Source organism: Pezoporus flaviventris, unplaced genomic scaffold (genome assembly GCF_033815535.1).
Source record: "Pezoporus flaviventris isolate CSIRO_AGI_PZ_B2104156 unplaced genomic scaffold, CSIRO_AGI_Pfla_v1 ptg000009l, whole genome shotgun sequence".
NCBI classification, from domain to species: Eukaryota; Metazoa; Chordata; class Aves; order Psittaciformes; family Psittacidae; genus Pezoporus; species Pezoporus flaviventris.
Genome location: NW_026892557.1, coordinates 2,513,551 through 2,540,657, shown reverse-complemented (window position 1 = coordinate 2,540,657; position 27,107 = coordinate 2,513,551). Strand labels below are relative to the sequence as shown.

At 49.3% G+C, this 27,107-nt stretch overlaps 1 protein-coding gene and 1 long non-coding RNA gene across 9 annotated transcripts in view; one reads left to right on the top strand and one right to left on the bottom strand.

Moving 5' to 3' along the window:
• The window catches only part of SAMD11 (sterile alpha motif domain containing 11), a 134,075-nt gene that overhangs the window by 92,112 nt on the left and 14,856 nt on the right, over nucleotides 1-27,107 (bottom strand). For 3 of the 8 annotated variants that reach the window (XM_061450199.1, XM_061450197.1, XM_061450195.1), the window contains exons 3-5: nucleotides 15,642-15,682; nucleotides 13,479-14,290; nucleotides 12,299-12,390 (exon numbers count right to left, since the gene is read on the bottom strand). In XM_061450199.1, the coding sequence (XP_061306183.1) occupies nucleotides 12,299-12,390; nucleotides 13,479-14,290; nucleotides 15,642-15,682 (945 nt within the window). Of the gene's footprint in view, nucleotides 1-12,298; nucleotides 12,391-12,608; nucleotides 12,853-13,478; nucleotides 14,291-14,841; nucleotides 15,009-15,641; nucleotides 15,683-27,107 lie in introns of those variants that run through there. The other 5 variants (XM_061450198.1, XM_061450196.1, XM_061450200.1 and 2 more) reach the window with 5 other exon arrangements.
• LOC133267713 (uncharacterized) lies at nucleotides 13,641-16,812 on the top strand. Its single transcript, XR_009742839.1, has 2 exons — nucleotides 13,641-13,716; nucleotides 16,542-16,812. It is a non-coding gene; the product is annotated as an uncharacterized LOC133267713 (long non-coding RNA).

Sequence of the window (27,107 nt, the reverse complement as noted above, 5' to 3'; positions counted from 1 at the left end):
AGGAGAACTCCCAACTGCTTTGTAAACAGTGGTTTAGAAGGACAGGAGGTAACAATGGTTCCAGTCCATTACTAGGTGGGAATCACAGAATCCCAGACTGGTTTGGGTTGGGACCTTAACGCTCATCCAGCTCCAACCCCCGCCACCTTCCGCTAGAGCAGCTTGCTCCAAGCCCCTGTGTCCAACCTGGCCTTGAACACTGCCAGGGATGGGGAAGCCACAGCTTCTCTGGGCACCCTGTGCCCTAAGAAGAATGTCCAGTAAGTATCTGGTTTCTGCACTGGGAGAACAGAAATGGAATACTCATTCCAGCAATGAATTAGGAGGTTTCCAAACAGAAACTTCCACAGTTAGAGAGGTTTAACTCAGCAGATTTAGGTAACCTGCTCTCAAAGAGTTTCAGAACAGTGAGCAGAGAAGTTCTTCAGATGTTCAGATTTTTAATGAGGCTCAGAACAAGGAGGAAATCCAAGGTAAATGGGAAAACAGAGCCCTGTGCCTCTATTTCACAGAGTGTAAGCATAAGCAGAATGATCCAAGTAATTTTATAACCCCCAGGAGAAACAATGAAATAGAGGAAACCAGACAAGTAATAATGAATTAAAGGAGGGTGATATAATTTATGCAAATTAAAGCTTGTTAATGGAAAAGATGTTAAACTAATATATCTTTTTCTGCTGAGACAATAGTGCCAGAGTGATGGGCTCAGATCTCTGCAAGTTATTTGATCTTACAGGACCCAGCTTTCTGAATGAGAAACTGGAGCAGGACAAGTCACCACGGCACAAACTAAATGGATTAAAAGGTGATTGAAAGACCTCAGAATACGAACACGGAACAGATTCTCTCTAGTACTTTTACTGCTGTCCTGGAAGAACACAAAGAGCCATCCCCCATGGTTAACACAGAGAATATGGGAGTTAATGACAAGTAATGAAATCCCAACACAGTGTGGGCTAGTGGGGGAAGTTGGCATTTTAAAGGCAGGGGATATTATCCCAGGAAGAAGTGATTGAAAAGCACCCAAGGGTCAGGGTGGGAACTGGGTGAAGAGGTTTATCATGGGCAATGCCCTTCCCATATCAATAATAATGTGGATATAAATGCCAGAAGAGAAGGAAGATGATAGAGTACCTACATCTCAAGGCCATGCAAGAGTACCAAACACTGCACAGATCCCTGATAGGAAAGGGAGTATAAGGCACGTGGACCCTGACAAAACACATTTCTGGGTAAGCCAAGTTCAACATCCCAGGGTAAGAGGCTGCATTTGAAAACAAAGTCTGGGGAAAGCTATGTGGGATATCCTCAGAAAGGAACAGGGAGAGGCCCAGACACCAGGCTGCCAGCCCAGAGTATTCACTACTCCACTCCGCAAGGGAGCAGAGCCAGTGTATTCAGGATGATTATCCCAAAGTGCAGGCTATGGGTTTGATTCTGAAGTTACAAATCAGGTTTCCTTACCGAAACACTGAGTTTGCATAGCTCTGCTTTGGCTCTGGAGGCCTCTCTGTCCGCAGGAACATGCTGCCAACCGAGATCTCTAAACCTGATGTCTTACATTGGGTGGGATATTCAGTGGTAACAAATGGCAACCAGCCACAGCAAAATCCTTCCCTCCAAGTGCCCTGTGCTTTGCCACTGAAGCACAGGGTTAGCAGCCATCTGATATGATCCCCAATGCCAATCCACACCAGAGCCCCAAGTACCCGTGTTCACGGTGCTCTTTGGTGTCAGCCAGCTTCATCCAGAGAGAAAACAAGCCTTTAGAAAAGGGATCAGTGAAATGACAGGAAAAGAGATCCAACAAAATTAAGGGCAACTTCTCTGGAATCCAACTTAAAACATCCCAGCAACTTCAAGCTGGAGTGCAATCCTCACCACAAAGAATTCTGCACTGTGTATGTTTCCAATTGGTTTTCCTTGTCAGTGCCAAAAGACCTCCCCAGGTGGAGGCTGGGCTCCAAACATGGGAAACCACTGAAGCAACTGATACCTAGCCTTTTACTATGTACTGAACTCCTGTGTGGTCTTTACTATACCACTACTAAAGTTAGGAAGCCAGATTCTTGCCTGGCTGACAATGTGGATTCCCCCCTAAAGCTGGACAGGGGGCACATGTGAGCCCATGTTCATGTCATGAACATGTGGGGCAGATCTCTGGGCAACAGAGTAGGATTGTCCCACTTGGAGCTGCCACCTGCAACAAGTATGAACACTGGGTCACCTCCTTTCATACAGGAGTTCCTGCTCTTCCAGCAGCTATGCTGGATGTGATACAGCAGCAGCTTCTCTGCTTTACCTACTGCAGGTATACCTGGGGCCTTGTTTCCCAAAGCCAGTGAAGAGCAGGACAGGTAAGAAACTTATTTTGCTTCTCCTGCAGGGTAAAGTCCTGAATCCAGCTTTTTCTGCACTTTGGAATAGTCCTGGCTTTGCTTCCCTAGTGGGATTTGATACTTCATCACCCAACTGATCTTCTGAGTGCACATGAATCCTGGATAAAGGCAGGGTGAGAGTTCAGGCTGTATCCTTATGGACCAAGCAAAACTACTCTCCCATCAATGAGTCCTGTCTCTCTGTTAGTGGAGTTACACATGGTACAGATCAAGACAGATAGTACCCAAACACAAACATTTCTCAAGCTCTGTCCTTCCCTATTTCCCTGTGATATGAAGGGAAGAATTCATTTTCCCTCCTGTTCCTAGAGCAGTGGGATGAGCAGTTCAGGGTTTTAAGAGCCCTCTTGTTCCTAGATTGGTGGGATAAGCAGTCCAGGGTTTTAGGAGTCCCATCACAACAACAAAATTGTTCTCAAGATATAAGTATTTCAGGATCACACTGCTAAAGGAAAAGCTCAGCAACTTAGAGAGCATAGCGTCTCAAATACCCTTTAAACTTACTGGGTTCTACATTCTGTAAGGATTTAAAGACAACAGCAGAGTCATCAACGAGGGAACTAAATCCTCCCAAAGCAAGGATGATTTCTGCCCTCTGCACACACCAGGGGAGAGAAATGCTTCCCAGCCTCATAGAATTACTGCACTTACTTCTGGCAAATCCATCACAGCAAGGTGAGACTCCAAAAGACCAGATCCACACTGCTGATGCAGACAAGTGCAGCTCCATAGACTTCCAGCCCTGAATTGCCAGCTCAGGAATTTCAACCCAAAACCATTTTAAGGAATCACACTGTTAATTTGGGGATTAAAAAACCCAGACCAAATGTATTACATTTTCAGTCACAATTAAAAGCATCCTTGTAAGGAGGATGCAGGCTGCCCTTCTCACTCTGCTTCTTGACTGCTTTGAGATCACGTCCTGTCCATTGGGCCTCCAAAAACCTCAGCAGTGGTGTCTGGAGCAGCAGCACCACCTGATAAATCAAACCATCCTGAGAGAGCCCATTTAGGCTGATAAGAAACAAAGCTGCTGGAAGACCAGAACATACTTTGCTGGTGTCCTCTGATGCACACTACATTTGATGCAAGCCATGGTAGTCTAAGGATGAAAAAGAAGCCAGCAGAGTTCACCTGATGTAAATCTAGACTGAGGGAGATCAAAGTCCAACCCTACATTCACACTGCCATGCTCATTTAGACCCACATTTACTTTAGATCCCAATATGATATTATCAATTGATTCTATTGCAGCTAAACGGGAACATGGCAGGCATGGATGAGGTCCCAACAGTTTTAGGCACTGAACACACACAGCTACCAACTATTCACAATATTCAATTTATTTCCTTTCCTTCTTTTATTTAAGCTCATCCAAAACCCTATAATACTTAACAGTAATGGTGTACAGCTTTTAAGCAACACTACTACTGTAAACTCCAGTTCATTTAACCATCAACTGCTGTAGAGCCTTCCTTTGTCAGTGTGCTTTATGGTTAAGTGGGTGAATCACAAGGGGGAAATAAAAGAGGAATTGATATCACAGTCCCTCTGGGGAGTAAAAAACAAGCTAAAAAGGCTCATGTTTGTGTGGTTCAGTCCATGTCACAGAAAAAGAGATCTCAAGAATCACAGCTGTGGCGAACGGTGGGAAAAGTTATTGATCTAACAGAATTCAGTTTTACTGTAAGGGCTGGTCCTTTTACTTATTTAATAAAGGTCTGGCATCAAATCACTGTGAATTTCAGGATTATCTAATTCCATCTAATCTCATTCAATCACGGATGCTCCAGACTGGAGCAGAAGGAATGCTTGCCCTTTCCTGTCTGCAGGGGCCATCTCCCGTTGCCCTGGCAACCCAGCAAAAGCAGCCTCAACAGGACTGAGTACCACGGATCACATTCATCTCCAGCTAAAAAGAAAGGATGGGGTTGCAAGGGAGTTTGCGCAATTTGATGGGTAGAGATAGGCAGAACAGCAGCTACCACTGGAGTGGAATCTACTCATAACTCCGAATTATCAAGGCCCCAGAGACTCGGTGATAAATACAAGCTCCTAAGGGTAAGACACTCATAGGCAGGAAGCCAGCCTGGTAAAGCAATCTGCTTGCCTTCAGAAGCAAGAGGAAAGTTTTCTACTAAGCAGCTGTGGTGATGGAGAGGCCCAAGTTAACTGAACCCATTAATAATCCTGGAGCTGCTTTCTAAGTTCCCTGAAGCAATCACACCTCCCAGCACAAAACTGGGAACCAACTACAAGCAAACGCACCACTTGGTTGCAGTGTCATCATGAGAAATACCTCAGAAGATGTGTTTTCTACACCAAAGGGCTGCCAAGTGTCTCTTCTGTCACCAAAACCTCTCAAGTTTTCTTGCTTCTTCATTCTCTGGAATTCATTCAGAAAAGTTCTACCTTCCTATCAGCACGAAATACCAAATACTGCCCATCACCTTGCATCTTAAGACTGTTACTCTGAGCTGATTAAATCTTACTATGAAGTTTTTTGGGTTTGGTTTGTTTTTTTCCCATTTTAGAACATGATAAAACAGAAGGTTACATCAAGGCTCACGTTTTTTATGCGAGTGGGCATCAGTGCACAACTCGCCCGCAGCCCTCAACCTGCACTGAGGCACAGCTTTAACCTGCCCAAGGGCAGACTGAGATGAGCTCTTAGGCAGAAGCTCTTCCCTGTGAGGGTGCTGAGGCGCTGGCACAGGGTGCCCAGAGAAGCTGTGGCTGCCCCATCCCTGGCAGTGTTCAAGGCCAGGTTGGACACAGGGGCTTGGAGCAAGCTGCTCTAGTGGAAGGTGCCCCTGCCTGTGGCAGGGGGGTTGGAACTGGATGAGCTTTAAGGTCCCTTCACCCAAACCACCCTGTGATTCTATGATCTCTAGCATGACGTGTAGCAGCACACATGCAGATGAACAACACCTTTTCCTGGCAAGTGCCCCATTGAAAAAAGCAAGGCCAGCTGTGTGAGCCCCTAGCATGATGTGACACAGTGCAGCAGGCATGAGGACAACAGCCTGCACTGACATCCATACACATTACACCAAGGTGGTCTGGCTTGTTGGCAAATGCTGCTGCAAGTTTCTTTCTAGCTGAAGATGTAAAAGATTAAGAAAGCCATTTTTGTATATGGACTGAAGCTACCCTGGTATCTTAAAATGAGGGATTTGATGTGTGGGTGTATCTTCATACAGGTAACAGAGCAAATTCAGGCTTGATGGTATTCCCAGATCCTGTGGCTGGGTAAGCATGTGCAAAAGAAAGTGAAACTGGTAAAAGCTGAAAGTTCCACATTGACTAGAGGCAAAAGATACGAGCAAGAACCCTTTTTCGTTTGCTTGGGAATTGCCTCCATCCATCCCTCCTCGTCCTGAGACATGCCACAAGAAAATCCCCAGACTGTATTTGTGACCCAGGGGAATGTGTCATTTCCTCTCGGTTCTCCCTGGTTTGTTAAAATAACAGAGCCAAAAATAAAAGGAAGGAAATGCATTGCTCCAGCAGTGGAGCTGGAACACACAGAAGATTCACCCTCACACAAGAGCAGTATGAGAGTAAAGCAGAGGTGCTTAACATGTCCTCTGTTAAAACAGAATCAGAACGGTGTGGGTTGGAAAAGACCTTAAAACTTATCTCTCATCTTGGGCCAACAGGAAACTGCTTCTTTATTCTCCTGTCCCATAAGTGGACCAGAACAAGCAAACTGAAAAGATTCTCATCTCTGCAAACTCCAACCAGGGGATGGTTTTAAACCTCAGGAAAAGCAAAATGAACCAGTTTATGAGGGAGTTAATTCTGATTCTATAGCCATCTCTGTCACTTAGATCCCACATTCACTAAAGGCATTTGCCACCAGGCTCCAAATTAGCACCAATCCTTTTGAATAAGGCCAGCAAGTGTGGACATAGACCACTGCAAATTAAAAGCAGGTGCCTGTGCCCTGAAGCAGCAAAGACAGCCCTAAGCACTTTAATGACATCTCTAAATAATTTTGACAGCAAAATTACTTATCCTATGTCACCTTTCCACTGCCCTTGGCACGCCACTAACAAGATGATGCTGCTTTCCTGGCTTCTATGTATTTATTTCTCTCTGTTTCTTCCCCTTCCTTTCCTCAGACCAGATGATTTCCCAGCTCGGATGGAGTTCAGTGCAACTCCACAGCAAGCAGCACTGGCTCATCCTGCCTCTGCTGACTTAGCGTGCAAAACTCACTCAGGAGCTGAGGGCTTGGAAACGGACTCTTCCCACAGCTGAGCCCGCCAGAGAATGTAATGCCACAGTGCCAGGAATCATAGAATCATGGAATGGTTTGGAAGGGACCTTAAACTCATCCAGTTCCAACCCCTGCCACGGGAAGGGACACCTTCCACTAGAGCAGCTTGCTCCAAGCCCCTGTGTCCAACCTGGCCTTGAACACTGCCAGGGATGGGGCAGCCACAGCTTCTCTGGGCAGGTTGAAGCCACTGCCCTGATGCAGCCTGTCTTGCTTCTTCCAGGGAATCAACACCACACAACTGCAGGGTGAGGACACCCCTCCTGCAACCCCAGCAGGAGGAAATTTGCTCACTCCAGGCAGAACCCCTCACACATGCCAGCCTCATCGTAAGTGTTCTTTCACCCTCTTACAGGGAGGCCCAGCTTGGCTGGTTACTCACAGACACTAAACTGAACTCACAGATGGATCTTCCTCTGCCCTTCTATCATGCAAGCCCTTTGCATTCAGTTCCTCATCACTGCTCATTGGAACAGCTCTGATGCCACAGCAAACCTCTCCTACTTGGAACTCCTTAAACCCCCCTGTACAATGACATTACTTTCCTAAGCCGTAGCTGCTTACACATCTCTGCTGTTCACTCACAAGGCTGCAATCCAATTAATATTTTCCTTTCCAGAGGGTATCTAATAATCCACAAAATTAAATCCTTCAGTATTGTGTTGGCACTCTCAGTGCCAGTGATCTGCGTTTGTTCTGCCTCTGTGTAAAATAATAACTACTCATTTTACTGGTGCAATCCCGTCTTCCCAATCCCTGGCAGTGCACATAATGCTACTGCAGCGTGTCCTGCTCCTGAGATGAGTCTCAGGACCAGCAGGAGTAACTGCCACACTGATTCCCATTCCAAGCTGTCAAGCTTTCCCCTGTGAAATGCTGGCTGACCCAAGCGCAGCTGATTTTAGGGATGCTCCTGGGAGGGAAGCAGACACACACGTACCCTTGAATTAGAAGCCCTACATGCTGAGGCTGTGGGCTCAGGCTCAGCATCTCTCTCCCCAGTCCTCATGGGATGTGTGAGTCTCTCCCCATCTGAGAGCACAACATACCTCACCTCCAGCTTCTCCATAAAGGTGATGTCTGTCACATTCTGAACAGACTTTTGTTAAGGATTCAAGTTTAACTTACAAGCCTGCAAAGCAGCACACACGCTCCAAAAATGACTTGAGTGAAATCCATTAAAAACCCAAAACAGAACCAGAAAACCCCCAGAAACAAACAGAAAAACCCCAACCAACTCAAACCACTCCAACAAAAGCCAACCTAAAATGTGCTGGATTAAAAGCAACAATCCGAATCAGCATGAAACCACAAATAAAACTCAACAGACTGTGCCAAAGACCTTGGGGGGATAACAAGGTTTATAAGTCTGCTTTGCAGAGGGGCTTTTTCCACATTCATAAGGCAGCCCCCAGGGACACAAAGGCAAAGCTATGAAAACAACCCCCTTCACATAAACCCTAAGGTTCTCCAGCTCCACTCTTTAAGTCTACAGCAGCTAAATCTAATCTAGTCAGTTAAAAGCAAAATTTCAGGCTTAATCCTGCCTCTACAGGCAGCCAACTACATCTTCCAGCAGGCAGAGTGCTCTTCTCAGAGGAAAGTTCACTTGAAAGACTCATGTCCAGGGTGAGATTCCCCTTTTTGGGCCAGCCTCTGATGGATCCCACAGCTCCATAGCCCAGGGAATCTCCGTTCCTTCCCCCAGCCCAGTTTTCCAGGCAAAGCCATGGAGCAGGCTGATGTCCAGGAGGGCATCGTTGGGTAGTGCAGGCAGTGTGGCTGCAGCCGCACAGGACGCCATGCTCCAGGGTAGATGTGGAGCTGCCTCCACCCTGCCCCTCTGAGACAGGAAGGCAGGAGAAAGCTCACTCTTAGGGCTAAATACCAGAGGTCCTGCTGGCTGCTGGCATTCAGGTTTTGAAGTTACTTTTCCCAGCCTTGACAAAGCCTTGGACTCATGCCTTAACCTCAGGGGCAGCAAAAGAAAACAACAACGATGACGAGGAGAAGCAAAAAGCAGCAGATAAATAGAAGCACATGTAAATAAAACCAAGAGCAAAACACAGCCCCAGTAAGGAAATGAATTTCCACTGCCAGTGCCCAAGCTGTGCAGGATCACTGTGTGTAACAGGCAACGAGGGAGATGCGGCAAAGCCCCCATCACTGTGTCATGTTTTCTGTTTGAATATGGCCATATCATGACAGCCTTCTGAAAACTCACCTTCTCTACCCTCATATTCCAACATGGGCTACCTTTCAGAGACCCCATCCAAGAAAAGATGGGAAAAGAGGATGAGGAGCAGCCAGTGCCCGGTTCTAAGGTACTTTCAGAGGCAGCATGTCTAGTATGAAAAACACAGTATGGGTCACACTGACAAGGGAAACAACTTTAGTATATCCATTGCACGGAATGCTGCTCCTCTGTGACACTGGATAGGTGATGCTGGACTTTGCCAATCAAAGGCACTGTGTTTTAGCAATGACGATTTTAATGCTGTTCTCAAGACCATTTAGGCTGCTTCTTCCCTCTGGCTAAGATAACCAGTGCCAGTGAGGACACCTCCAACCCCAGCCTGGAGAGTGGAGATGGAGAGAACAGCTGCGTAGCTCTGGAGCACAGGCGAGGGTACAAAGCCAAGGGGACAGGGATGCCGGCAGCACAGCCACGCTCCTGAAGGGCTCAGCGGGGGTCTCTGCAGAGCTGGGGAGGGGAAGCAGGCAGCAAAGCACACACAGGCACCGCTTCCCTGCCGGCCCCCAGAGCGGCCCCGGGGGCAGCCTCCGGCGCTCGCCCATTCCCGGGACCCCCCCCCGCATCCCTCCTGCCTCTGATTGATGGCTGCTGCCGGCCCGGGGGAGGAGGCGCCAGCGCGACCGGCTGCTCCCCTCCGCCTGCAGGAAACCGGCGGTCGGTGGCGGAGCTGGGCCCGGCGCCGGCCGCTGTCTGCAGCTGCAGCAAACGAGCTGCGACGGGGCGGCGGGGGGCGGCGGGGCCGGGCGGAAGGGAACGGGACCTGGGGGGGAACGGGGTCCCCCCGCCGGGCGCGGTTTCATTGCGGGGAGCCGGAGCAGGCGGCAGCGAGCCGGGATGGGGACACACACACACATGGACACACGGGTCCGCTCTGGCTCCCTCCCCGGATAGGTTTTCCTGGCCTATTCCCGCTGTCCAAGGACTGATTTAGGAGCAGCTCCCCGGCACCATACCCCCGTGTGGTAACACAGGAGCAGGAGCCAGGCACTGCAGGTCTCTATATACCTATAAAATACACTATAAAAGACAAAGTATTTCTACATTTGAGAGGAAACAGCCCTTTGATCCCAGTGGTGCTTGAAGAGGTGATCACTGAACAGCTAAAGATAAACTGTGTTTTAACTGTGTTAAAAACTCCATTTTTAACCCTCTTCCTTGGGTAACTGCTTAATGGGTAGTCCACGTAGCTGGGACAAGACATAAAAAGGATTCCGGGTTCAAAATGGGGATCTGTCCCTTGGTCAAATGTATGTCCTAACTACAGCACAGAAAACGCAGCCAGCACCCAGAAACAAGAAATGTGATAAAAGCTCTTACTGGAGTTTGTCCTCACTCTGCAAACTCTGATACCAACCCTCCTCTAACTCATTTATAAGGATGGGGATGTGGTAGGAGGCAAGCTCAGATGGGTTTATTTCACCCTTCTCAAAACTCTCTTCCTTCATCTGAACTTGTCCAGTTCAGTTCATACAATCACAGAATCCCAGCCTGGTTTGTGTTGAAGGGACCTTAAAGCTCATCCAGCTCCAACCCCTGCCATGGGCAGGGACCCCTTCCACTGGAGCAGCTTGCTCCAAGCCCCTGTGTCCAACCTGGCCTTGAACACTGCCAGGGATGGGGCAGCCACAGCTTCTCTGGGCACCCTGTGCCAGCGCCTCAGCACCCTCACAGGGAAGAGCTTCTGCCTAAGAGCTCATCTCAGTCTCCCCTCGGGCAGGTTAAAGCCATTCCCCTTGGCCTGTCCCTACAAGCCTTTATCCAAAGCTCTCTCCAGGTTTCTTGTAGCCCCTTTAGGCACTGGAGCTGCTCTAAGGCTTCCCCAGAGCCTTCTCTTCTCCAGGCTGAACCAGCCCAACCACTTTTAAAGACACTTGCTTCACACAGAGCTGCCTTCCCATCTGTAGATGCACAACATCCCTGTGTGACTACTGAAAACATGAGGAAAGCACAGTGTGTCATTCCAGCTACCCCCAGTGCAACTCAGGATGCAGAAAGCAACCAGCAGACCACGTCAACTGGCCAGAAACTTCCCAACACCACCAGCAACTGTGGCCTATCCCTTTGACCTGCAGATAGCTGGTCACCGGCCTCTGACCCACACAATGGGCAACTAAATCACATGCAAAACTCAAACCTGCAGAAAGCTCATTACACCACATCGTGCCTCGCCTTACAACTCAGAGGAAGTGCACAAGTCCATTGGGTCTAAGTGGTTTGTTGGGTTTAAATACCACGGTGATGCTTCAGTACAGCAAGTACTTGTAAGCTCACTAGGCAGTGCTTGCTTTGGAATGGACCACTGCTACACAAACAGGAGACTCACATCACACAGGTGGCACCTTCACATTGATTTATGTAACTTGATTATTGCTCTAAGGCCCTTCCCGTGTCAATGCAGGCACACACGTGGAAGCCAGGACTGTATCTGTACACAGAAGCATGCCGGCACAGACATTAGGCAGGAATGAATTAAATACACAATCCTGTCACGCAGCGTCATAAAGATACTGCCGGTGAGAAGAGATTGCCCATTTGATCCCCAAGAAATGGCTGATTTCAGTGGATAACAGCACGGAACTTCCCAGCAGCAGCCGTTCCCCAGCGCTACTCACAGTGTTTTAAGTCATGGTGGTTATTTCAGACCCAGAGCTGCTTTAGTTCCACAAACCAGCAGCGCTGTCGTCCTGTCATTGCATTTATGGCTATTTTTACACCTGATGAACTGGTTTTAATGCCTGTAGTTTACTACAATTTCAGTAGCTTTTTATTTACATCACCAACATCTTTTTCATGAAGATGCTTTATAGAGATTCTGAAAGTCTCAGGGTAAAGGCAAGACAGCAGAAACCACAAGGAACTCCAAAGCTGGGAAGAGCAACTGTAAAAGCAGTAACTGATCTATGACATGAATGCTGCAGAAGTCACAAGTGCTCAGTTTAAGCTTGTTCCTCTTATCTGAAGAAATTCACTAATGGTTGGTAACCTGTGGCTGTTCTGACTCTATTATAATTCCCTTTTGCTTTATTCAGCCACTTCACACCTTGGCAAATCCACTAAAATGAAGGGGCGAGGATAGGGAAGAGGCTGATGGATGGTTTATAAGTATCATTTTGGGTGTCCGCACTCCCCCTGAACACCAGACAACGGCACCGGGTGCTGCATCCTCCAGGTCACACACTGATCTGTTGGCAGACTCCTTTGCCGGCCTGTGGTGCACACACTCGGGACTGACAGCTCCCAGCCCACACTGATCCCGGTTTCATGACCACAGAAGCAAAGGGATGGGTTTTTAAGGGAAGGAGGAGGAGGAGAGGGGAGATGTCTTAACTAAAGCACATAGTTTAACAATAATCTTACCACTGGAGACGAAATTCGACACCCAGGGCAATCACAGATTGGAGGATGTACCTGTAAGATTCCTTTGGACATAAGAGTCTTCAAACTTTTCCCTGTATGCAGATGGAAAAGAAGAAAGAGGATCAGCACGTTGGTAAAAGGCTTTAGGAAAGGGGGGGGAGCACAGCACGCGTCTGCTTCCATGCAAACACCCCTCCCACCGCCGCCTGCCCCCCGCAGCGCCCCGCAGCACCGAGGGGCAGCGCAACCCGCGCTCCGTGCCTCCCCCCCTCCGCTGCTCCGTGCGTGTCACTCGGTGCTCCTCACTCACCCCGGAGGAACCGGCATCTCCCGGGAGCCCGGCAGTGAACGAGCAGCAGAGAGCGGCGTAACGGCACCAAGTTACTGCCCTTCCCTCCGGAGAGGCGGCAGCACCGCGGACCCCGGCCTGACACCTCCCGCCCTCCGCTAATTGCGTGCGGCACCGGCTCCCCCCCCCCCCCTCCCGCAGCCCCCGCCCCGGGGCCAGCCGGGTCCCCGCTCTCCACCTGCCGCCAGCACCAGCGGCAGCTCCGGGTGCCGGGACTGCGGCGCTGGCTCGGGCTGCGCCGCGGGCGGGAGGGGAGGGAAGGAGGGAGGGAAGGGAGGGAGGGATGGATGGAGGCAGGGCCGCCGCGGAGGTCCCGCCGCCACCCAGCTGCGGGGAACACCCCCCCTCGTTCCCCCCCGCGCCCCGCCCGCCGCTCCGCCGGGGCCTGTCCTCGCCCGGCCGCTCCCCGCGGCTCTGCCCGCTGCCGCCACCGGCACCGGCGGCTCCGCGCCCCGCCGAGCGGCGCCCGCAGGCGCGCTGTGCCCCGTGTCCAACCGGGCAAAGTTCCCTCCGGGAGAGAGGAGCATTCCCCCCCCCCCCCCCCCCCTTCCAAAATAACCCCGAACAACTGTTCCCAATCGCTTGGAAAACTTACTGCGGAGAGCCCGGTACCGGGCACATACGGGAGAGGGGAGCCGGGGGAGTGATGGGGACCGGGGGGCACGGTGGGGGAACTCATGTCCCGGCTCTCCCCGTGCGAACGGCGGTGGGAGCACGGCTCCCGTGCGGATCCCGGTTCCGAAACCCGCGGGTGGGAGGGAGAGAAGGGAAGGGAGGGGGGGGGACGACGCCGCGTCCGGGAGCCCCGCACACAGCGAGCAGCGCCTTTACCTTTGTGCCTGATGCTGCGCTTCCAGTCCTTGGCTGTCTCCCTGCCGCTGACAAACTGGAACTCGTTAGGGGTGAGCCACTCTCCCCGGTACCGGATGGAGGGTCCTTTGCTCCCCTGGCACAACTTATTGATGTAGAGCAGCGCCTTGTTCTCCCCGCACTCCACCTCGATGCAAGGCTCTCCGTTGTCAAAGAAGGGCTGGAAATCCGGGATGGAGGAAAACCTCTCCAGCATCAGGTCCTCGGGGAGGTGGTGGGGGTGGTGCGGGTGATGCGGGTGGGGGCGGTGGGTCTCATGGAAGCCCAGGTACGCACGGGGGGCAAAGAGCTGGTCGTAAGCCGGCGGGTGCGGGGCCACCACCGGCATGGCAGCGGCGGCCAGTGGGGCGAGATAGTCAGGTAAGGTTTCCATGGGCTGGTTAAAAGCTGCCAGGGCCATCTCCTCCCTGTCAAGTCGCTCCTTCTTGATCGCAGGCATGGTGCGGCCGCGCTCCCCCGTCTCTCCGAAGCACAGTGGCTCTAATGTCTCCGGTTCAACTTGCCCCCGCTCTGGCTGGAGTTGGGATGAAATGCGCCAGCGGCAGCAGCAGCAGCAGCAGCAGCACAAGCACCTTTGGCGCCCGGGTGCCGGAGGTGGCTGGGATCCCCCGGAGCAGCCCGCTAACAAATCTCCTGGGCTGGCTCCCCAGCGGAGCTGTCTGGGATCCCTCTCCCACGGAGAGGCGGCTAATGTACCGTAGACCCGGGAGCTGCTGTGTGGCTCGCAGATCAGCCCCTCCGGACCAATACCTGACATCTCGGAGAGGTCTCTGCTGCCGTAGACATTATTTTGGTTAAAAAAAAAAAAAAAAAAAAAAGAAAAAGGGAAAAAAAAAAAAAAAGAGCTTATTGATTCCCCCACATCGACCCACCTTCCACCAGGCTGGAGGGTTCCCCGCCGCCCACCCAGCCCCCCTTTTCGCCCTCCTCCCCCCCCCTTTCTTCTTCTTCCTTCCTTTAAACTGACACCTGGGTTATTTATTTATATGCAGTAATTAAAATTAAACGCTGCGCTCCCGCCGCCTCGCCGCCAGCCCCTCCCCGCCCCTCGCCGCCGGCGCCCGCCGGCCGCAGGGAGCACACGGAGCCGGCTCGGCGGTGCCCGGTGGTCCCGGTCCTCCCGTTTCCCGGACGGGGAAGTTTGCCGGGGGCTGCGCAGCTCCACCTGCGAAGTGCAGCCGCGCCCGGTCCCACCGAAGCTCTATGAGCACACTGGGGGTGTGTGTGTGTTTAATTCCCACTCCCGCACATGTTAAACCCGTGTATGTCAGGACGGACACAGGGATGGATCCCGATGCACACGCACGGACACACCGACACGCACTGTAACAAGGGCCCCGCCGCACGCTGCCCCCCGGCCCGCAGCGCCCCGCCGCGCCGGCACAGGCAGTTATCGATCGGGGCTCAGAAGTCACCGGGTAGTTCAGACACTGCCCAAACCCGACCGCCCGCCGCCGCCGCCGCCGCTTCCCCAACTTGGCCCATTTAAAGAGCGGAGGCGCTTGCGAGCGACGGGCGGCGGGCGAGGGGGTGAGCGACGGGCGGCGGGGACAGCGCCGAGGAGGGAGCCGACGGAGCGGGGAGGAGGGATCGGGGGCTCCCCCGGCTCCGGAGGGCTTTCTGCTGGGAGGGGTGAATGTCCCATGCGGGAACAGGGTAACATCACGGAGTGGTTGGGGTTAAAGGGACCTTAAAGCTCATCCAGTTCCAAATGGACAAGGACCCCTTCCACTAGAGCAGCTTGCTCCAAGCCCCTGTGTCCAACCTGGCCTTGAACACTGCCAGGGATGGGGCAGCCACAGCTTCTCTGGGCACCCTGTGCCAGCGCCTCAGCACCCTCACAGGGAAGAGCTTCTGCCTAAGAGCTCATCTCAGTCTCCCCTCGGGCAGGTTAAAGCCATTCCCCTTGTCTTATCAATGCACAACAATGCACAACCCATGCAAAAACCACCAAAGCCTTTTCCTTCCCCATACAATGATACAGCACAACTTGGGAGAATGGTGTAAATTGGTTTTCCATTATAAGCCATGGCACAAAATCCACATGCAAGTGCCCTGAGAGGACAACATGATTCCAAATTAAGTTGTGTGGTGGTTACACATCAACAAGAGGGAGTTCCCTACCTTTGGATGCTCAGTACGATCGACTGCAGGAAGGATCCTACCTGGAAGGGAAATAAAAGTAAGTTATCCCCTTAAAGACAGTGTAAGAACCAAGCCCCACAAGTCTTACACGCTGGCAGAACAGTGACAGTTCTGTGTAAGTTGTGGCTTGAAGTTCCCACCACAACAACAGGAAGTTCCTAGCTTTGTCCCAGGATGTCACAGAATCATGGAACAGGTTTGGCTGAGATCCTGCAGGTGGTATTTTTGCCCCCTTAGCTCTCAGGTGACCCCTCTCTACAGAAAGCCCACTAATGGACAGACCACTTGTGGGACAAGCTATTGCTTCACATCAGTAAAGGCAGAGGGAACTGCCTGAGGTTCTGCACATCTGGGCATGGAATCTAGGCCCCAAATCACAGTTTTCTCTTGACGCTACTTGACCATGATCCTTCCTTCTTGCCTATTTATTCTTAAGCAATGCAAGCTCTGGGAGCCATCCTTGCTTCTTGCTCTAATGAGAGAGGCAGACACACATACACACACATCAAACCTCTCATTTAGGCTTTCAGGCTTAGGCTCTTGCTCTTAATGCTTCTGATTGCTCAAGATGATGAGGAAAAATCACTTTCTATTATCACCTAATGAGCCAAGGAAAATGCTTGGAAGAGGCTCTGGGTAACACAGGCTTCTCTGTGGGAGCATGTTAGAGGATTCTGGATGGAGATTTGCTGAGAAGGCCCTACAGTCCCAGAAAACCTTCACACCTAGAACTACATTGAGCAACCTGCCCCAGGCTTAGAACTACTTCAGCCCTCTTTTGACTCCACCTTCTTTGTAACTTGGCTTCATGGCACTGATTTGTGTTCACTTTTTAGGGGAGTGGGTATTTTTTCTCAAAGCCTGCTTTCTTTTATACAGCCGTAAGAGTTACTGCTCTGATTCCGCCTCTGTTCCTGATGACAGCTTCACCTCCAAGCACAGAGAGAGCTTGGCCACAGCCTTCTCCAAAGTCTCCCTCCAGGAGGGGTCACAGGAGAGCAGAACAAGACCAGCCTTCATCCTCCAGGAACAAATCCTGTGGTACTTCCAGACTCCTCAGATCTCTGTGGTTTGGACGCACACTCAAATATCAACAGCACTTTGCATTACCATCCAATCTTCCCCCAATAAACAGCTCTATGAAACCTTTTCTAACCCGGAGAGCTGTTATTTACCTTATATTTTAAAGGAAAAGGTGACTTGCCATGGGAATTCCTCACTGCATATAAACCCAGTTGCTTTTTACCTCTAAAGCTATGCAGAGGTCCAGCACCGGAAGAGTAAGGCCTCGTGATGGTGGCTTAATACCAGGTGCATGGCCTGAGCCAGGCAGGGTTTCTTGCACACATGTAAGTGAGCTAAGGGAAGTTTGGGGCATTCAAGAGGCACAGATTCAGGCTGATCCTGCCAGTCTCTTAAAAGCACTAAACATTCCTCTCTATCCCTCCCCACTGCAATACAGAACTCTGTATTGTGTAAGAGCTCTATCTGGATGCCTGACTTCGACAGCAGGAGACTGAAGCTGAAACAAAATCTGGATCCTTTATTCCTCTCAGGTCAAATGGGTCAGCAACTGCAAAGAGCTAGCTGTGCTGTACAGCATTTTACAGGAAGAGATGGTGCTTCAAGCACAGGAATGGAAGTTAACAGATAAGGATTCCTCCTTATGCCATCACTGTTTTCATGAACAAATTACTTACGCTGTATATGCCCCATTATTATTCTTCTGGTAAAAGCAGGGGAACCTTTCTAAATGTAATTTGTTATTTACATGTGTGACAGAAAACCTCTACGTTTCTGAGATCAAAGGTCCTTTGTGTTCTGTGTTTGAAAAACTCACTGCAGATGCAGGCCCTGCCCCTTTACAGGAAAGACAGGTTGAGGCTGGGAGGAGACACCCAGGAACATGTACAGTGACCAGCCCGAGTTCAGAGACTAACTCGGAGCTTCTGTCTTTGCAGGATTCCAGCACTGATGGCACACCTGGCACGATGATCCTCTGCTAAACGAACAGATCCAATGTTCCGTCAGCACAGATGCATTTACAGCACTGGTCTTAGTGACCTTGTCATAGCAAATCTGTAGCATGAGCTTCTCACAGTCCAAAGCTAACCATGCCAGCCAAGTTCTGTCCTGTACACCAGAGGAGCTTAGATAATAAACCAGGTCTTTCAACAGCTGGTGTAGTAACCATTGAATCACACTGTTTCCCCCAAAGAAGTAGGGGTGCTAAGCCTTTTAACTGGGAGTGAATTACCCTGACACTATCACACCAGTGATGGAAAACAACAACTCTGTCCCTACCACATCACTGAGCCTACCAAAGACAGGGAAGGAGTCCAAAGAGCCACACCACCACCTCCCAGACCAGCCAGATCCATGCCTTCCTCAGTCCCTTCCAGTCTCAGAGGACATCAAGGCTGTCTAGCAGCCAGGATTCATTGTTTCTGCCTTTTATTCCTGGTGTGGCCCAGCTCCGTGCTCACTGCATGTGAACAGCCAGCCACCGAGTCCTGCTCAGTGGGGTCAGCATTGGAGGTAATAGTAGCCTCAGGCCAGACTGCTTCATTACCAGAGATATTTTGACAGCCCAGCAGCAAAAGCAACAGCAGGGAGGGCTCAGGTGGGTGTTCAGGGGAGGAGGGCTGGGAAGGAGGATGTTGGAAAGGGATTTGCCTCTGAAAACCTCCTTTCTCAGGGACTGCTGGGCTGTACCCTTTTTAATCCCACTGATACAAACTGCCTTCTGCATCAACTGATTGGAGTGGAAAAGGAGCAGCACTGGAATTCAGAGGTTTTTCTGTCTCTCGTGAAAGTAGTGCCATGGTAGCACAAGCTTACACAACAAAGCAGAGATACAAATTGCACACATCCCTACCTAATGCTGGAATTTCATCTTAACCCACCATTGACTGCCATCATTTCAGTCAATGGTGGGTTAAGAAACTCTCTTCTCATCAAACTGTTCTCACAAGATGCCTCTTCCGAACCACCTTCCCTGTATAGCTATGTCACCAGGAGATAAGTACTCAAAACCTAGAGGAATTCAATCTCTGTGGGGGAAAAGCAAGTAAGTTTTATCTGGCAGGCAAGGACTAATTCCAAACTAGCTGCTCTGTTCTTCTAAATAACTTCCCATGCAGGGAATACGTTTTCTGTTCTCCCTCTGGTCTGGTACAGAGGTATGCTGGGCTGTAACAGTCACCTGGCCTATAGCTCAGAGACCTTTCCATGCTGCTGCACACACTGCACAGCCAGAATCACCCTCAACAACTCCCAGAGGCTGTTTGTGCACCAAGTGATGACCTTCCTTTGTGATGTGCTGACAGGGGATGGAAAACCTATCAGATGATAGAAGCACGGATTCATCTCCCTTGCTGGCTGAAGTTCAGGTTTGTTGTGGTAACTTAGGTCAGAATCAGCCCTGAGATCTCTAGAGCAAGAAGTTAAAAGGGCACAATCCATTAAAACCAACAGCACATTTTTCCTGACTTCACACCTCAGTGTTCTAGTCCTCCGTAATACAGCAAGAGATTGTCCTCCTCTGCAAAGCTTTTGGAAAGCAACAAGTTTAGCTACATGCAAGTGATGCTCCATGATGGAAAAAAAGCACTTCCAGAAACCACCAATGGAATAAAGCCTTATGTATCAAAGCTGCTGTTGTAGTAACCATTCTCTCTGACCCTTTACTTCTAAGGCAAGAGCTGCCTTCTTTTTAGTTCCAGGTGTTGGACAGCTTCCCTCTACTTCCCTGTGCATTAACTACACTTCTTCATGCATACTGCAGTTAAAAATACATCTTTCTCTCTTGTCTACTGCTGCTCTCTCCTCAGAGGTTAGTTACTGCTAATTCCCACCTGCTGTGAAAGACCTGAGATACCAGAGGTGTAGTGCAGAAGAAAGCCTCCACCAGATCCTCTCTTTTCCCTAGAGCCTTTGTGCTGCTGTGCTTCACTGCTAGGAAAAACTCCCTGTATCAGAGGATGGTGAAATGATGGTCACGTTGTATTAATCTAAAGCTTGGCTGCATCCCAACATTTGTATATCACTCTTTGCTATTCCGCTTCCCCAACATCCTGCCTGCCTTCCCGCCTACAGTCACAGTAACAGAAAGACAAACTGGAAAACTGACTATGGAAGAGCCTGGGTCTGGCTTGAATCTATTGCTGGGTTAAACCAATACAACATCAGTGACCACACCATTAGATGTGCCAGCCTAATGTCAAACAGTGCCATAAAAGAATAAGCCCTGGGTCTCTCCCTTAATTCACAAGCACATACAAACACAGGTGCACAAACCAAGAACTTTTTTAGGTTAGGCAGCTTACGTTAACTAATCCTTTGGAAGGAATGTGTCAGAAGAGTCTAAAGTAATCAAGGTGTGACTGCTTTTAATAAATGCTAGAAAGATCAAATTAAAGACTAGGTAGAACCTGTCTTAACCAATTTACGAGATGCTGAAGTGCACACTACTCACAGCTTTCAAACACAGAGTTAACGTGCCCTAAGGTCTTTAAATCACTGGCCATCTCTGCAGACAGGTTTTGGATTGCTCCAGCTCTCCTTTGCAGAAATTGATGTAGGGCAGTCAATGCCCCAGTAATGATGGGATTAGCATACATCGCCTCTCCACTAGTGTATCTGCGCCCCACTAGAGCTGTGCCAGTTCCACTAGGAATGCTTCTTAACAGTTATTGTTACAGCAGTGTAGAACTTGATGTATAGGTATGCCCTAGTCAGGGCTGTCTCTAGTGCAGGTTCAGGTATGACTGCAGCAAGTGTTCATCTGTCATAGCTAAATGTTACTAACTTAACACTGGTCCTCCAAGAAGACATCACACAGGAGCTCCGTCAGCATGGACCTGTGTTTCTGTAGGCAATTCTCACTGAAGCTTGTGCTGCTGTGCTTCCTCTGCAATGGTTTCATGGACCATCTACATCAACCAGTACAGGAAGATGGTCCGAACTTCAGAACCATTACATGGTCTCTTTGACATGTACACTGTGTTTGAGCAAAACATGCCTACAGTCACAGGCAGAGTCTCTAGTGAACTCAGGGAGACAATCACAAACAACTCTGTACTCACTCCTCACTCGGGCCTCCATCATTATGATGGGTCAGGACCACATGAACCCACATGTTTGGGTTTACTTTTCTTTCCTATCTTACATTCCTAGAAGAAGAGTCTCATTCAAGTCAATTTGTTGCCATGAGTCCGCTGCAACGAGAGCGCTTTAATCTAACAAAAACTCAGATAAAAGAAGAGAATAACAAAACTGAAGGGAACTTCTAAAAATAAGTAAGTAAACAGGCACTGGAATCTTCTCATGGTGCTTTGAGGTCCTTGGAAGCAAAGCAACTTTGCTGCTCCTTCCCTTGTGTTGCTACGTGCTTGTGGACAAGAGAAGTTGCAAGTGGTTAGCACTGACTTTTATTTGTCTGTCAGACTTCCAGATTTGAACTCTTCTCCATGTGGAGTCAGGCATTCCAGCTTCTCTTCCTGCCTGTTCTGCTTCCCTATGTGAGTGCAGCAATTCACCTGGGGCTCCAAACTCAGGTTCTTCACTCATAAAACAGGGAGAAGACATCTCTGTAAAGCAGTGTTGGGAAGCACAACTCTTCACGTGAGCACACTCTCCATCGTTTCTGTCTCTCACTGCAGATTCCTATAGCTCTGTCTTCCTCAAGTTCAGTAACTCAATCACTGAGCAAACCAGATAACTGTGACCCGTAACACACCGCAAGTGGCAACTGCAGAAATGTCAGAGCAAGCAGTTTACAAGTCATTTTGATGCCCAAAATTGCTCATCTAAACTCTTTAGCAAATCCTTACCAATAACTGTCTTGTTCACAGCAGGGGAGAAGGATTTTGCTTGTCACACATCTTCCTTGCCTCAGCCAAAACTAATGTGCAGCCAGACATGGCACAAACCATTTTCACCCACTCCTCACACTCAAAAGGCACCCATGGAAATAGATACACTGTCAGCACACACTTGAAATACTCTGTGCGCTGCCGCCAAGTGTAAAGTTTTGCACCAAGAGGGAAGATAAAAAGGCATTTTCATCATTGTGCTGCCTGCAAAAGTTCCTCCTTTCATCTGCTGAATTCGCCATAAGTGTGGGTAAAATGATGGGAACAGCTACAGCCCTGTAGCAGTTTACACACACAGTAGTAGTGAGAGCCTGGCACCGTTGTTAGACACAGACACACAGGCATGTGCATGAAGAAAATAGCTTCTGAATAAACAAGAGAGCTAATTTCAGTCCATGTTGTGCCCTGAGAAAGACAGGAAGAGCTAAAATATCAAACCTGGGGTTCTGTGCGTATCAACTGGTGAGAGATGTGCTGCTGAAAGAGTAGTTTATGGGAGCAGACATCAGGATTCTGGTCCTATGGTAACTCACATCTGCCCCTCAGCAGACTGACAGATGTGCCAACAGCTGGAGGGGCAAAACCTGGGCTCCAACACACATGTCATTTCTGACTACCCAGGAAAGCCCTAGGAGGAAGTTGGGGCTGATTACTGAGGATGAACAGTAGAGGAAAAAGATCTAAGTTCCTGTCTTCCCTTTAAAGTACCTCAAGCATGCAGACGTTCCTCACACGTGCTTTGCACCCAGAAACAGTGTTGGCATTAGCAGTAAACCACTGCATATAGGTTAAAACTGACCCTAACATAGTTAATCCATTGTAAATATCCAGAAGATACTCCCATCTATTACACCCAACTGTTTGTTGCTTTCCTTCCATTTTTAAGGAGTCTGTCTCTGTGGTATTGTCTCTGATCACAATTACAGCAGAACACTGATTCGGATGCACATGGGAACATCACAGGAAACAAATACCAAATTGCCTTGACAAAGTAACCAAATGCATTTATAGGGCTGGTATTGCTTTTAATTAGCCTTAATTCCCAAAGAATTATTACTTGCTCCAGAAAGAGAAAGTCTTTATGGATCCATAAATTACCGAGTGCAAGATTCTCTCCCCCCCTCTCCTACTAGTACCTGAGAGAGCAGATGCAGCATAACTCACCAGGGAATTTGCTGCATTTGACTGCATGGATGCTCATTGTTCCAATATAGTTGGGATTTTCATTATAGCTACAAAGATTGCATCAGTTCTCACTGAGTGAATATGGAAATCAAGGCCCAGTCTGGAGGAACCTTCAGACTACCACAGACACGTGGTGCTTCTTAATCTGTGTGCTTGCACACATACACTGGCCATATACACCTAAGGTTTTATACTTTATTCTAATCAGATTTGCAGTTTGCTTCTTGAAATACAATAATGCAAACCAAGACATTCAGTTCTCTCTATAAAATGACTGTGGCCCTACAAGTATCACCCTTGAGAAGGCCATGGTGCAAACCCAAGCAAGTAGGATCAACAGGAGCATACGTGCCTGGGTGAACACAGCTTCTGCTTCCATCTGGAGCTCTGAGCCTTCATGCTAAGTGTGTGTGACTGGGTGTTTTAATTTGCAGGGAGATCCTCAAGAGGTTGTGAGAGGGAGTAGCTGGCACTTCCTATGTATCTGTGTCACTACGGTATCTAGGCACTGGTATTTTAGATTATAGCTGATTATGGAAAACATTTCCTCAGCAAACTGCTGGCCCTTTAGTAACACTAACGCCTTTTGTGGCACTCCAAGAGCACTGGGAAATTTACCATTAAGATTACAGAGCCATTTCCTGCTGCATAACTCTGAGAGAGGTACTTTTCTGATCTTATTTGTATTCCTCAACTAGGGAAAAGCATTATTATTTGGAATAATAACAGACGTCATACTGCTAAACCAACAGTACTTTAACTACACTGTAGTTACTACCAGTAACTGGTTTGCCAAGCAAAGAGATCTCTCTCATTGTGCCAGTATGGTGCCACAGGAGGAATTCTTGTGGAAACACTGAAGAAAGCTGCAGTGCAATGAGAGTCTGTGATCATTGCTGCTGTGAGACAAGGTGTTTGGGGAGTGGGTTTGACTCCTCATGGAACAGACAGGACAAATCCTCCCCAGCAGATTTCTGCTAATACCTTCATCTGTGGGCCATTAATGAGCATCTTAGAATCACAGAATCATAGAATAGTTAGGGTTGGAAAGCACCTTAAGATCATCCAGTTCCAACCCCCTGCCATGGGCAGGGACACCTCACACTAAACCATCTCACCCCAAGGCTTTGTCCAGCCTGGCCTTGAACACTGCCAGGGATGGAGCATTTACAACCTCCCTGGGCAACCCATTCCAGTGCCTCACCACCCTCACAGGAAAGAATTTCCTCCTTAGATCCAATCTAAACTTCCCCTGCTTAAGTTTTAACCCATCACTCCTTGTCCTGTCACTACAGTCCCTAATGAAGAGTCCCTCTCCAGCATCCCTATAGGCCCCCTTCAGATACTGGAAGGCTGCTATGAGGTCTCCATGCAGCCTTCTCTTCTCCAGGCTGAACAGCCCCAACTTTCTCAGCCTGTCTTCATACAGGAGGTGCTCCAGCTCCGATCATCCTCGTGGCCTCCTCTGGACTTGTTCCAACAGTTCCATGTCCTTTTTATGTTGAGGACACCAGAACTGCACACAATGCTCCAGGTGAGGTCTCACAAGTGAATATACATCTTTACATCCCGACTTGGTTTGCTTTGGTTGGGGTGCACTGTTCAGGAGGAGATGCAGCTGCCACAATCAGGCTTTCAACATGGTATTTACAGTGACAAATGCAAAATTCCCTTTCCATTGATGTTCTCGGAGCTGGCTTCAGACTTGCTGCTGCACTAAATGCCACTAAATCAGTAAATCCATTTATTGGAATAGTCATAGAGAACTGCAGCAATGAGACACAAACTTAATCCAATTCAAACCTCTTCGAAGCAGGAGGAAATAAACATTCATCTCCGTTCTCCAGGAAACTTGAGTAGAAAAGGGCGGAACCTTAAGGATGGAGATGATAAAGAAAAGGCCATTTAGGAGGCAACACAAATAAACCTTAGCAATAACTCAACAGGGACAAGAAGGGGAATGATGTCCCAAGCACTTCTTTAGCAAAGCCCTGGAAATGCCTCTGGGATTGTCCAAGGAAACGGCTTTCCATCAGCTCCCTATTCGCTCAGCAGTAACATTTGGAACCCCCATCCAATTAGAAGACGAAATGCAGGAGGATCAAAGAGAGCTTCCCAACTCCCATGAGAACAAGCTGGAGCATGGGATAATTAGCACTTTGCCTCTGCTAACCACCTCTCACTCATCAGCATTTCTCCCTGGCCTCCCCACCTGCCTCTGCAGTCCCCTTTGCCTCCAGAGAACTAACCTCCCCATAACAACAGTTGTCCTGACACATCCTAGAAGTTCATAGCGGGCTCTTCTCTCCCCATTAACCAGAGGCAAAGCCTTTGGGATCGTATTTTCACTGCTTTGGGGTAGGGGCGAGAGCAACAGATGGGGGGTGAGGAAAGAAGAAGCAGGGTTCAGCAGCCCTGGGGATCCTGGTGCAGCTACAGGCAAGCAGGAAACACCAGGAGAAAAATACAGCTAAATGATAACAAAATGAGATTTTCTTTGCTTCTTGCATTTCTTGCTTCCAGGAAGTTCCAGTTGGGATGAGAGAGGTGTAATTCACTGGGAGAGAGAAACATTTGCTCACTGGTTCCCACTTCTTTTTCATGGCTACTACACGGCACATAGCACAGAAGTTTCAAGCCTCAAAGGCACCTCAACAATAGCGAGGAGTCAAGCTGATAGCAGCAGGATTGAATTGTGAGTTGCCCTTGCAAAGGGGATGTGGGTTGTGTGTGCATCACATGTGGGGACCCTCGAGCTGCAACACAGGACTGGGTCTAAGCGCCTGCTCTTTTCCAGAACAGCAGTCAGCAATTCCCCTCCAGCCAAGGGGCAGACTGGTACAGAAGGGGAATCTTATGCTGGAATCCCACAACAATCAGGAGATCCTTTTCCCCATATCCCATGGTAACTCCCAACAGGACAGGAGCACTTCCTTCTGACAAGTCAATCCACAAATGAGGCCTTTCCCTGCTGCTGCGGTGTTCCTGTCCCATCACTTTCAGCAGTCACAATCCTAGAGACAAACTCCATGGAGGACTTTTGCCACTCTGCTGGCAAGGGAAGCAAACTGATGGGGCACCCAACAGATCTTCATGTGAAGAAGCAAACAAGCTGAAATAAGGGTGAACTGCTAATGAAGATCTGGAAAGCACTGGGAGGTTAAAGGTACCCCAGGAACAGAACTCAGCCAGGAACACCAGGTAAGGTCAGCCTAGGGATTGCATGTGATTTTATCTTAAAAATCCAACTTTACATACAGTGACTCCAAGAAAATGTAATAAATGTAAATCACGGAGCAGTGATGTCAGCGCTGGAGTAGTTCTGCATCAAAATCTATACTGGGTGGTTGCCAGAATGACACAGCCCTGACCCCATCCTCCAGTTCAGGCTGCTTAGGCTCATGCAGAGGAGCACACACATGCACCAGAGCTCTTCACTTGCCATCCCAGGCAAATCTCAACTCCCCTCTACCATCTGACCTGCATGTACAGCTGAGTGCTGAGGTGAGCTACAGCCCCATCCTTGTGCAACCCACCTCCCAGAGCAGCTCTGCCCCATGGACCACAGTGCTTGTATGAGCTTGCTCTTACCACAGGCTGCAAAGTCTGCAAATCCAAATCTTTCCCCTTGCTTGACAGAAACTGAGCTCCTAAGAAGGGAATGAGCTTGTTCAGGGTACTGGAGTTTCAGGTAACTGATGGACAACTGCAGAGGCTGGGATGCTCTGTTGTATCTGGGATGATGCTCTGTTGTACCTGGGATGATGCTCTGTTGTACCTGGGATGATGCTCTGTTGTACCTGGGACGCTCTGTTGTACCTGGGACGCTCTGTTGTACCTGGGATGCTCTGTTGTACCTGGGATGCTCTGTTGTACCTGGGATGCTCTGTTGTACCTGGGATGATGCTCTACTGTACCTGGGATGCTCTGTTGTACCTGGGATGATGCTCTGTTGTACCTGGGATGCTCTGTTGTACCTGGGATGCTCTGTTGTACCTGGGATGACGCTCTGTTGTACCTGGGATGCTCTGTTGTACCTGGGATGCTCTGTTGTACCTGGGATGATGCTCTGTTGTACCTGGGATGCTCTGTTGTACCTGGGATGATGCTCTGTTGTACCTGGGACGCTCTGTTGTACCTGGGATGATGCTCTGTTGTACCTGGGATGCTCTGTTGTACCTGGGACGCTCTGTTGTACCTGGGATGCTCTGTTGTACCTGGGACGCTCTGTTGTACCTGGGATGATGCTCTGTTGTACCTGGGATGCTCTGTTGTACCTGGGATGATGCTCTGTTGTACCTGGGATGACGCTCTGTTGTACCTGGGATGCTCTGTTGTACCTGGGATGATGCTCTGTTGTACCTGGGATGCTCTGTTGTACCTG